This window comes from Neomonachus schauinslandi, chromosome 10, assembly GCF_002201575.2.
Source record: "Neomonachus schauinslandi chromosome 10, ASM220157v2, whole genome shotgun sequence".
In the NCBI taxonomy this organism is placed as follows: domain Eukaryota; kingdom Metazoa; phylum Chordata; class Mammalia; order Carnivora; family Phocidae; genus Neomonachus; species Neomonachus schauinslandi.
In genome coordinates, this window is record NC_058412.1 from 127,040,655 (window position 1) to 127,051,955 (window position 11,301).

Consider the following 11,301-nt stretch of genomic DNA (forward strand, 5'->3'; position numbering starts at 1 on the left):
AAGTCAGCCCGTACACCTGTTTTATTTTGCCTACCATCTGTTTAAAAAATGGAGCCAGCATTTAAAAAAAAATCTGGATTTCTGGTTCCTCTTTAATCAGCTGATGTGAGCAGCGGCTGCCCTCTGGGCCTGAGGTCCCCAGCGCATCCCAGTCCTCAGTGTCAGCGGCTCTTTCCCATCCTGCCGTGTAGCTATTTTTTCGCAGGGGACACATTTCTCACTCGCCACCTGCCTCCTCACCTCCATCCCTCCACTGGGGCTACAGGCCGGTGTTAAAGCATAAGGGCTTTGGGGCAGATTAGGGCTCAGGTCCCAGGCCTGCCATCTATCAGCTGTGTGACCTTGGGCCTGTTCCATGACCCCAGTGCCTCAGGGTCCTTGTGTGCAAATGGGGCTGAATGTACTCACCTCTCAGATTCAATACATGGAGCTCCGTGCAGTCTGGCGGGTGGTCAGCATGCGTGGATAGGAGCATTTTCCCCTGCCCGGCCCTCACAAGCCCTTGTTTGCAATCCCCCCGGCCCAATCTCACAAATGACCCCAACACAGACACAAAACATAACTGAAGGTTCTGAGGGTGTTTTTCCAGCCCCTGGGATTCAGGAGCAGTGAAGACAAGTCTGCATGTGAGGCCTGGCTCTGTCTTACCGGTTGTGATATCTTGGGCACGTCAGTTCATTGGTGGACTCAGGCTGGTTTTTTTGTTTTTGTTGTTGCTGCTGTTTGCTCCGGGCAATTAAGACAGGTTGGTAGGCCTGGAAAATCTCTCCACTGGGGCCTGTGAACTAGAAACCAACCTCTGCAGCCCCAAGGGCGCTTATCTGACCCTTCTGAAGTTTCACTCTCTGCCCCACCCACTGTAGACTTCCTTTGATAACACCTTACTTTTTCTTTTGGGAACAAATCACCTTTCCTCCTCTCATCCTGTGGCTTGTGAAGTGTTGTTTTCACCCCTGCAACCCCAGGTGGCATGTTTCAAACCTGGCCAACCAGAACCATTCACCACCACAAGACCCAGTCTGTCCCACTGAGAGCCTTCCCTGGGCTTTTGCTGCAACCACTGGAAGGGGAAACTTTTCCTGCTGAGATTGCTGAGCTGGTCTGATGTCAAGTCTCAACTCAGAGAAAAACAGGACCAGACTGACCAAGGTCTGGTGAATCATGTGAGCCCCTCAGTCCTGCCAAACCTTAAGTCACAACCACCCCTTCTCCACTTTTCAGTTACAGGAGTTAATCAAATTATTTTAGCTATTTTTACTTGAGCTATTATTTTCTGCCACTTATGAATTGAACTCTGATTCCCCCTCCTTTTGTGGTCCCCTCGGACAGTCACAAATCATCTAGTAGTGGGCAAACTTTAAGGAAAATTATGTTATGGGTCACATTTTTCAAAAAGCTTTATCTGTGACCACTCTAAAGAGTATTTTATCATCTCTGTCCCCCCTTTTTGGGGGGGCTAGTATTGCAGAAACTACCTAGCCCAGATCAGATATTGATTGTAATGTCTGTATGTTCACTACTGAATCTCAGTGCCTAGCACATGGGAAGGTGCCTTACAATGTCTTGCTCAATGGATAAATGAACAAGATACTCATTTGTCTAAAATGTCCCTCCTCGGAGAGACCCTCCCTGACCGCCCTGCCAAAACTGCCCCACCCTGCTTTTCCAATGTGATACATTTTTGATTTTCTTTATAAATCACCATCTGAATGTACATGTGCATTTATTTATGTTTATTGTCTGTCTCCTGAGGAGGTCAACTCCACCAGGGTTTTGTTCACTGCTGTGTGCCCCGGTGTCCAGGTCAGAGCCCAGCACACACCAGGGGTCAGTAACATTTGCTGAGGGAATTCACTAACAGGGATCCGCCGTCATCGCCTTATCATCATGATCTCCTGCAGGAAGACCATTCCTCATCCAGTCGTGGGTCCCCTCCGAAAGTGTTTGGAGCAGATGGCAACATTAATTCACTGTGTCAGGTGGCGAAGCTCCCATTTTGAGCCCAAGGGAGGAGGAGGGGAGCTAGGAATGGGATAGGGGTGGGGCCTCACCCTCCAGGATCCTTAACCATCCCCCGCCCACCAGCCAACCCGGAAACATGAGGCAGCGAGGTTAAGTAGACTCTTGCTGCTTTGTTATAAATATATTATGTACATCCAAAACATGACATTAAAATATTACTCCGTGTTACAGAAAAGATATTAAGGCTTTCTATTATTTACATTAAACAAGCAAGCACCTTTAAAAAAAAAAAAAAACAAACCAAAACAAAAAAGCCCCATTCTTCCTTCTTGGACATCCCTCTAGCCAGAGGGGACTCTGTGTCCCCTTCCAGATGGCCAAGACCCGTTGCAGGGGCTGCACTCTGTGAAGACATCCTCTGATTAGAAATATCAGCTCTGGCTGGAATCCCATGGGCAGATGGGGAGGGGCAGGGGGGGAAAGGGGGTCCAGGCTTGGGCAGGGGAATCCTGCCTCTTCTGGCCGGCTGCCCTCAGACCCTTGCTGCACCTGGCCATCCTTGGGTGAACAGGCTAGGCCAAAGGTGGTGCCTGGGGCTGTCCACCCACCCAGGCTTTCAGGGTCAGTTCGAAGGGCCATGGCAGGGCAATGCTCCAGGCACACATAGGTGTGCCTGGGGGGCTCGTAGACCACTGGGGGCAAACAAAGAGAGACAGAGAAGACGACTCAGTGGCCCCAACGCCAGCCACGCTGAAGTGCTGCCCAGTGAGGCGGTGGGGGGGGGGGGGCGCGGGCTGGGGGAGTGCAGGGAGTGAATGAGCTTTCCCTCTACCCAAGGAATGGCTAGCAGGGCGGGGCTCCTTTTTCTGCAGAGTCAGGCTTGGAGACAAGAGCAGCTCAGGTGGCTGGGGAGGGGCCAAGGAAAGAAAATGAAAAAAAGGAAATGAAAAATCAGTGGCTCAAGTATTCTGTGTCACGAGGGGTGGGCTGGGGGGTGCCCGGGCCCAGCCCAGGAGGCGTCCTCCCCACCTGGAGGGGCCAGCACGAGGAGGCTGGAATTTGGCAGATGGCTTCGGTTTGGGGGGCTGGGGAAGGTTGGCAATAAGGTGGCAGGCTCCGAGGAGTTATTTGATCTTCTGGGCCCATTTCATGTCGTCTGCCCGAGGCTTCTCGCCTGTCAGGCCCTGGATGAGGTCCTCTAGGCGTCGCCAGAAGCCTATCTTCTCTAGAGGGTAGTTGAGCCAGCCTGCAGTGGAAACAGAGCATGGGGGTTTGAACGGGAGAGCGGCAGTTGAGGAGACGGAAGAAACGTGTTGGCTTTGCCTGGGGCAGGGGCACCGAGGAGTCAGTCTGGACAGGGCAGGGGACAAGGGCTGACCAAGGAATCTGGGGGTGGGCACCTCCCACCAATGGGCTTAGGGGCTGCTCACACATGCCTTCGTCCCCTCACTCATTCACTTTCTTACCCAGTGCTTATTATGTGCCAAGTACGGTGGCAGCATTTCTTATCACCGGGCTCCCCTGCCACCTCTTCCAGGGAGCCTTCCTTGACCACATCACCCTCCTTTGTTTTGTTACAGCTTTTATGATGACCTGTAACCGTTCTCATTAATTCACCCCCTTCCTGTTTTGTGTTGGTTTTTCTCTGCAACTCCCAACACAGCAGAAGCCCGTGTTTTTCCTCCACTGGTGATCCCCTGGCACATAGTAGATGCTCAATAAATACTGCGTACAATCTTACTTCCTCTCTTTTACAGCCTCCCACCCAAATCACGAGGTAGGTACTATCTGTGCCATTTTCCGGATGAGAAGACAGGCTTGGAGGGGAGTCTCCCAGTTAGTGGGTGGCTAAACCAGGATGGATCCTAGGCCTGGCTGAGCAGTTAACCTGATCCCAGCAGCCTAAATTCTAACCCGTCCACCTGTCCAAGAACATGACTTTCAGACATACAAAAACTATTTTTTGTGGTTCTCAGTTCTGCCTCCAGAAAGACAACGCGCCCCGCCCCCTGCGAAAACCAGGAGCTGTAACTTATCCAGGAGCTATCACATGACAAGCCCTGGCCTCTGCCATAGTGCCATTCACAGCCTGGCCTGGGAAGGCCATATGTAAGGAGGGCGCTGCAGCCCCATTCCGGCGGGGGGGGGGGGGGGGAGGAGCTGATAGTTGAGCCGAAGCCGGCCTGACTTGCTGTCAGGATGCCGAGAGCACCTCAGTCCCACTGAAGTTTGATGCCAGGGGGCCCCAGCAAACCTGCTCCATTCACCTTTGGTACCGGCTCATGAACCCCCAATGGCATGTGGGTCTCCTTACTGTTCCTCAGCCACACCGGGCATGTTCCTGCCTCAGGGCCTTTGTACTTGCTATTCCCTTTGTCTGAACTGGTCTGTCCTGACTTGGCTGCAGGGGTCTCTCTCACGCTGGTTTCCGATTTCTCACCTCCTTCTATGAACAGCTACTCCTGCCTCCTCACTCCACGCGTCTCTGCCCTTTACCCTGCTCTGTCCCCCATAGCATTTCTCACATCTGGACTTGGTCATCTCCCCTCTACTCTGCCCCTAATGCCCTTCGCTCCAGCCATACTAACTACCTTGCAGTTCCTCAAACCAACCAGGCACGTGTGTCCTCCGTCAGGCACTTTGCACCTGCTGGTCCTGTGGCCTGGACTGCTCTTCCTCCAGATCTGCATCATTCTCTCCCTCAGTTCAAATGTCCCCTTCTCAGTGAGGCCTTCACCGACTGCCTTCTCTCAAGGGGAAAGTCCCGCAGTTCCTTCTCCTACCCTCTGCTTTGTTTTGCTCCACAGCAGTCAGCACGGTTAAATGTACTACTTCTGTACTGTCTGGCATGTCCCCTAGGAGAACAGGAATGCCACAAAGGCAGGGATCTGTGCCTGGTCCTTTGGTGCTCTGTCCTAAGCCCAGGACAGTGCGTGGCACATGGTAGGTGCCCAACAAGTATGAGCTGGCTGGCTGGGTGGGATCACAGCTCTATGAGGTGGGAGGTGGGAGTGGGGAAGGTCGTCCTCCCCCCCGTACCTAGAATGCTTGGCACATAGTAGGTGGGTGTGTGTTGTAAGAGCATGCTCCTGTAGGGCGAGGATTCCAGGACCTCCTCCTGTGACCCCTGCCCTACCGATCCTAGGATGGAGCTACAGCTGGACGTGGGGACAGCCTATTCCATGCCACCCTGTAGCCACACCTGTGGTGATACAGAAGTAGGTCTCGTGGGGAGAGACGTGGTGGATGCGGTGGTGTTTGCGTGGCAGGATGACATGCCAGTCCTGTAGGAGGGTGACCCAGCGTGGCAGCCCGAAGTACGTGTGTGACCACTTGTGGATTTGGTTGGTGAAGGTGCCGAAGATGATCAGGCAGAAGATGAAGCACTCCCAGGGGTACAGCTGCTCCAGGGCTTCTGCAAGGCGGGGAGAGGGTGGTGCCCACAGGGCCACACAGTTGTCACCGGGCGGGGCCACCACCAGCCTGGCCCTCCCCACTTGCCCCTGGGCAGCTCCCAGGCCTCCTTCCACCCTCCCCCATGGTCTCAGGCAAGTTCACACTCCCCTCTGGGCCTCAGTCCTCTCTTCTGTTCAGTGGGCAAATAATGGAGTCAGCATAAGAAATTGTTACAAATCTGGGCTCTGGAGTCAGGCAGAGCTGGGTTCAGGTCCGTGCTCTGAGATTTCTTGGCTATATGAGTTTGGGTCAGTGCCTCTGCCTCTTTGAGTCTCAAATTCGTCATCAGTAAAATGGGAGTAAGTCTTTGTCCAGGTTCCCTAGAAGCAGAGCCTGAGACAAGGGTTCATGTGCTCATAATTTATATGAGGAGGAATGCAGTGGAGGCGGGGGGGGGGGGGGGCCCCCTTTGCCAAAAAAACCCCGGGGGGGGGGGGGGGAGGGGGGGGGGGAGCAAAGCAAGGGGGGGGTGGGGGGAGTCTTGTCAGCCTGATCCTGGGGGCAGCTCGGCTCCACAGAGTTGGTCCCACCCAGAGGTGAGAGGGCTGGTCTTCTGTAGGCTTTTCCTGTCACTTTAGGCTTAGGCTTTAGGCTTATCCCAAGGGGAGAGGTGGGACCTGCTCTGGCAGTTCTCCTAAGGGACAGTGGGGAGTTGTTAGCAGCCACCACTCACGGCAGCCGGGGGATGGGCGCAAGCCTGCGGAAGAGGATACGGGCGGGCACCGCAGCACCCACCGCACCACAGCAACTCCTCACAGCTACCCACAGAGGGGGCGCTGCTCTAAGGATCCCTGAGGTGTCAAGTTGTTAGAACAAGACCCGGAACAGAGGAAGTACTTATCCCCCCGCCCGCCACTTCTGCCCACCTGACAGATAAGGTAACTGAGGCTCACAGAGGTGAGAATGACTTGCTTTTTTCCCCAAGACAGGCAGAGCAGAGATCAGAACTCAGAACTTCCTGAGTTCACAGCCTATATTCTTCTGACTAAGCCAGGGCAGCCAAGCCAGCAGCCCTCAGGGCCAGGCAGGTCATGTAGACGGGCAAGGTGGGCCAGGTGTAGGACAGCAGCGGGTAGTGGGGACTGTCTAAAGATGGCGACCGCAGCTCAGCTCCCACCAGTGGGAACGAGGACCCAGGATGGCCAGAGCGGATCGTCCAAGAGAAGCTGGGAACACAGATTTTATGTCAAATATCCCAATTCTACAGGCCGGCAACTAAAAATCTTTTATAATGTCCTGAGGGAACTCTGTCCCCACAGGCTCCTGCAGCCCGCCGCCGGCCGGCACGCTCACCAGGGCTCTGGGTGTGGAACGTGTAGGCCATGTTCAGCAGAGGCAGCAATGTCAGCAGGCAGTTGTCCCCGTTGGTCTCGATGAAGTCGTGTCGGGTGATGGCTGTGGGGTCGATGTGATGCTCCCGGAAGGGTCGAATGAAAGCCTGGAGTGGGGGTGTGGGCGGGAGAAGGGATATACGGGACCAGTCAGCCTGTGCTGGCCAGCCTCTCTCCACCACCTCCTGTACACACTGGACTCGGGCTCGCCTCCTGGCCTTTGGGATGCCAGAACATTCCACCATGCTACTGATAACGGAGCCCACCTGGCCTTCAGGGTCCCGGTCTAAACAGCTCTGGCAGAAGACAGTCGCAGTGACTTGGTGGGGACCTCGGGAAGGTACTGCCCCACTTGGGGCCTCAGTCTCCCCATCAGCGGTGTGAGGGGAGTTGGAGACAATCTCCACCCCTCTTCCCCACTCTAATACAGCTGAGGACGCCCCTCACAGTGACAGGCAGGCCCCTTCTATTTCTCCCCTGCGGCCATGCCCCTCCCAGTAACAGTCTCCCCCTCTTCCTCTTGTGTTGGTACGAGCTGTTCCGATGGGGCTGACCCCTCCATCCCCTAGGTGAAAGTGAGCACGTGACCCTGGCCCGGCCACTCAGAGCATCTCTCTGCCACAGTGCCTGACAGGGATGCAGGGAGATGGAGTCATGAGAACACGGTATGACCGTCTGTCCTACTGGACCTGGCAACGCTTTACCTTGGTTCTACTCTTGAAATGTTCAGTTACGTGAATCAGTCCCTTTATTTGGTTAAGCCAGCTCGTACTGGACGCTGCGTCACAACCAAAGAAGTCTGATGGGAGGCAAAGTTCACTTAACACGAACAGTGAGACGCAGCAGGGCTGGCAAAGGAGAATAAGACGTGGCCCCCAAATTCATGGGATAGTCAGAAAGAGACGTGGCCCCCAAATTCAGGGGGTTCAAAGCTTTCTGACTATCCCATGCTTCATGCTTTTGCTTCCAGAAAATCCCAGGGGGGTTTCTAGTCTCTTCTGGTCCCGGAGGAGGGGCATGGGGTCAGGCTGGAATGATGGTTTCTGTCTTTCAAACAGGGAAACAGGAGGCTCAGAGAGGAAGGGGGCTCACCCAAGGTCAGACAGCCCAACCCCCTGCTGGGTGGCAGGGCTGGGTCAATATACGCACCTTCCCCACGATGGGCAGCTCCACGGAGCCCCAGGTGTCAGCTCCCCAGTGCACCAGGCCAGACAAGAAGTCAGCAATGAGAGCACCTGCAACTGTGGACAAGAGGAGGGTGAGGTGGGGGTGGGGGACCCCCAGGGGGGCAGTCCTGCCCACCCTCCACCCCACAGTAGGGAGACCCTCGTTCATTCACTTGCCTGCTTGCTCACTCACTCATTATGGGGGGGTGGTGTCCCTTCTCTACTTGGGATGCTTTTCCCCCTGTGAATGGAGGCTTCGGGATAACACTCCTGTCCCTTTACTTGCTCTGCCCAGGGGATATGTGGGGACTCATCTGCCTGGTGAGTCTGGAGGAAATAAACTGGGCATGCGCAGGTCAACTCAACTTTCCCCTATTAGGAGCTGCCTGTGCCCTTCTCTGACCCTGATCCCTCCATGGAGGGAAGCCCGCTCTACTTTGGTGTTGCCAGTGACTAGATGGAAATGTCCTTCTGGGGTCTGGTGTCGGAAACACCTGAGGTGCGGACAGGAGCCACGCCTTCCTCCCCAACCTAGCTTTTGTCACAATAAATGTCATGATTTGGCCTCCGGAAGCCTTTTCCTTGACTTTGTTCTCCATGTGTTCGGAACTGGACCGGGGTTCCCTCAAAGACCCCAAAACCATTCACTTACTTGAGGGTTCAGGATAATACAGAGGTTAAGAGCTGTTAGATCTGGACTTAAATCCTAGCTGTCTCTCACTAGCTGTGTGATGTTGGGCATGATACTAAGCTCTCTGTGCCCCAGTTTCCCCTAGATGGATGGGCATGGTCATTATAAAAAACACAGTGGCTGCCATTTACTGAGCACTTTCAGGGCCTGACACAAGTGCTTTACATGCTTGATCTCAGTGGATTCTCAGTCTGGTCCAAGCTGGTACCATCCTCACGCTCCCCTTACAGAGGTGGATAACGGGAGGCCTGGAGAACAGAAGTGACTAGGCAGAGGCCACAAAGATGGCAAGTGGCACAGCTGGGCTCTTAACCTGCCTTGAGGTCCAAATTTATCACAGCAGGATGCACCACCACCCCTGCATGGGGGGGGGGGGGGGAAACTGAGGCAGAGTGGCTCCCTACCTGTGCAAGGGAAAACCCCAGTGCCGTCCCCCATCACTCTCCCTGCTCACTGCCATCTCAGCCCTCCTGGCTCATTCCCTTTCCCCCTGCACACCCTCACACACCTCTGCATCTCTCTCTCTCTCTCTCTCTGCATTTGCTGCTCCCTCTGCCTGGAATATTCCTTCCCCAGGTGTAGCAGAGCATACTCCTTCACTTCCTCCAGGTCTTTGCTCAAACATCTGCTGGGGACACCTGATCTAAAATTATAACCACCCCCATCTTCCAGCATTTCCTGTCTCCTGTCTTTCTTTTTCTCCAAGCACCCTTCCTTGTGGACGTCACTCCTGTTTGCTCATGGTCTCAAGAACGTCAACTCCACAAAGGCAGGGGTTTTAGTCTTTTGTTTATGGCTTCATCCCAGTTCCTGGCACTTAGTAGGGGGTTCAGTAAATATTCCTGGAATTAATTAATGCAGACTACTAAAGTACAGTGCTTGGCACATAGCAAAAAGATCAACTGTTGTTCTTCGGTCATTTTGTTTATCAAGCAACATTCGGTGAGGACCTACTGTGTGCCAGGCTCTAGAGCCAGAGATGCAGCAGACACTAAGCTCACTGTCCCTGGGGCAGAGTGATGGGGGGGGGGGGCGGCGGCAAGCTGTAAACCACGCAGGCCACGAATGCAGTTTCAAGTGGCAGTACGCGTAGTCTGTTGGATCCCAGGACTTCAGGCAAAAACCCTTTCCCTCCTCCTCCCCAGGCTGGTTCTCCCTGTGGAATCTTCTGAGGCCCAGCTAGGCCACTTCAGGGTTCTTTGAGTTTTGCTGGGGTCCTCAGCTCCTTGGTGATAGGGGACCAGGGCCTTGGGACACTGTGGAGGCTGCAGAAAAACCCCTAGATGCCATCCAGGCTGGGCAGTCCTGCTCCTCAGAGACACTGCTAGGAGGGTAGACCTGGGCTAGGGGGGTAGGCGGGAGAGACAAAAGCCAACAACGGCTTCTTCTTCTTCTTCTTTTAAAGATTTTATTTAGGGGCACCTGGTGGTCGCTTAACCACCCACTCAGCTGGTTAAGCGACTGCCTTCAACTCAGGTCCTAATCCCGGGATCTTGCTCCCTGCTCATCGGGGAGTCTGCTTCTCCCTCTCCATCTGTCCCCTATCCCCCACCTGTGCTCTCTCCTTCGCTCTCTCTCTCTCTCTCAAATAAATAAAATCTTTATTTATTTTTTAAATTTCATCCATTTATTTGAGAGAGCAAGGTGTGGGAGTTATATGCCCCAATAATGCATTTTTTTTTTAAAAGATTTCATTTATTTATTTGACAGAGAGAGAGGGAACACAAGCAGGGGGAGTGGGAGAGGGAGAAGCAGGCTTCCCGTCGAGCAGGGAGCCCGATGTGGGGGCTCGATCCGAGGACGCTGGGATCATGACCTGAGCCGAAGGCAGACGCTTAACGACTGAGCCACCCGGGCGCCCCTCTTCTTTTTTTTTTTTTAAGATTTTATTTATTTATTTTATTTTATTTATTTGTCAGAGAGAGAGAGCCACCCAGGCGCCCACTAATAATGCATTTTTAACATCACTGACATAGGGCCTGGCACACAGGAAGCACCCCGTGATGTCAACCACTATTATAAATACTGTTTTTCTAATATTTTATTATTATTTATTATTATTCTTGTGATCTGTAAGGATTAAATGCTTAGGACGATTAAGGAGATAAGATGTGTAACTGGCTTAGGACTAGCCTTGGTACAGTTTAGGGATTAAGAGAGAGAAAACATTTAAGGTGCTGGTACAGGGCGTGGTACCTATAAGTGCTCAATAAATATTGAGTGAGAACAAATAAATAGCTGGTGACCTGGCCCAGAGTAGCAATGCAGGCGTATGTCTGCCTAGAGGCTTGTGCGTGAATGTTAAGCTCGACTCCTAGCAGCTGCACCTGGAAAGCACCCAGACATCCAACAGCTAAATTGATAAATGCACCATGGTACATCCAGGCAATGGAATACTGCTCAGCAGTAAAAAGGATGTGCCATGAGAGAGATAAAGCAGGGAGATGTGACCAAGAGCACCTGCAGGTGGTTAAGCGTCTGACTCTTGATTTCGGCTCAGGTTGTCTCATGGGTCGTGAGACTGAGCCCTGTGTTGTAAGGCTCCACACTCAGCGGGGAGTCTGCTTCTCTCCCTCTCCCCTTCCCACCTCCCTTTCTCAGGTAAATAAATAAATAAAAAGAAAAACTCCAGGGGCACCTGGGTGGCTCAGTGGGTGAAGCGTCTGCCTTCGGTTCAGGTCATGATCTCAGGGTT

The 11,301-nt window shown here is 53.4% G+C and overlaps 1 protein-coding gene across 2 annotated transcripts in view; it reads right to left on the minus strand.

Annotated features, from left to right (window-relative positions):
* Positions 1-1,722: 1,722 nt before the first annotated feature.
* LOC110576694 (plasmanylethanolamine desaturase) overlaps positions 1,723-11,301 on the minus strand; it is a 23,175-nt gene continuing 13,596 nt past the window's right edge. Inside the window, exons 3-6 of one of the 2 annotated variants that reach the window (XM_044918542.1) lie at positions 7,908-7,990; positions 6,712-6,856; positions 5,165-5,377; positions 1,723-3,208 (exon numbers count right to left, since the gene is read on the minus strand). In XM_044918542.1, coding sequence (XP_044774477.1) covers positions 3,087-3,208; positions 5,165-5,377; positions 6,712-6,856; positions 7,908-7,990 — 563 coding nt within the window. In that variant the 3' untranslated portion in view covers positions 1,723-3,086. Of the gene's footprint in view, positions 3,209-5,164; positions 5,378-6,711; positions 6,857-7,898; positions 7,991-11,301 lie in introns of both variants that reach the window. The other variant, XM_021685891.2, reaches the window with a different exon arrangement.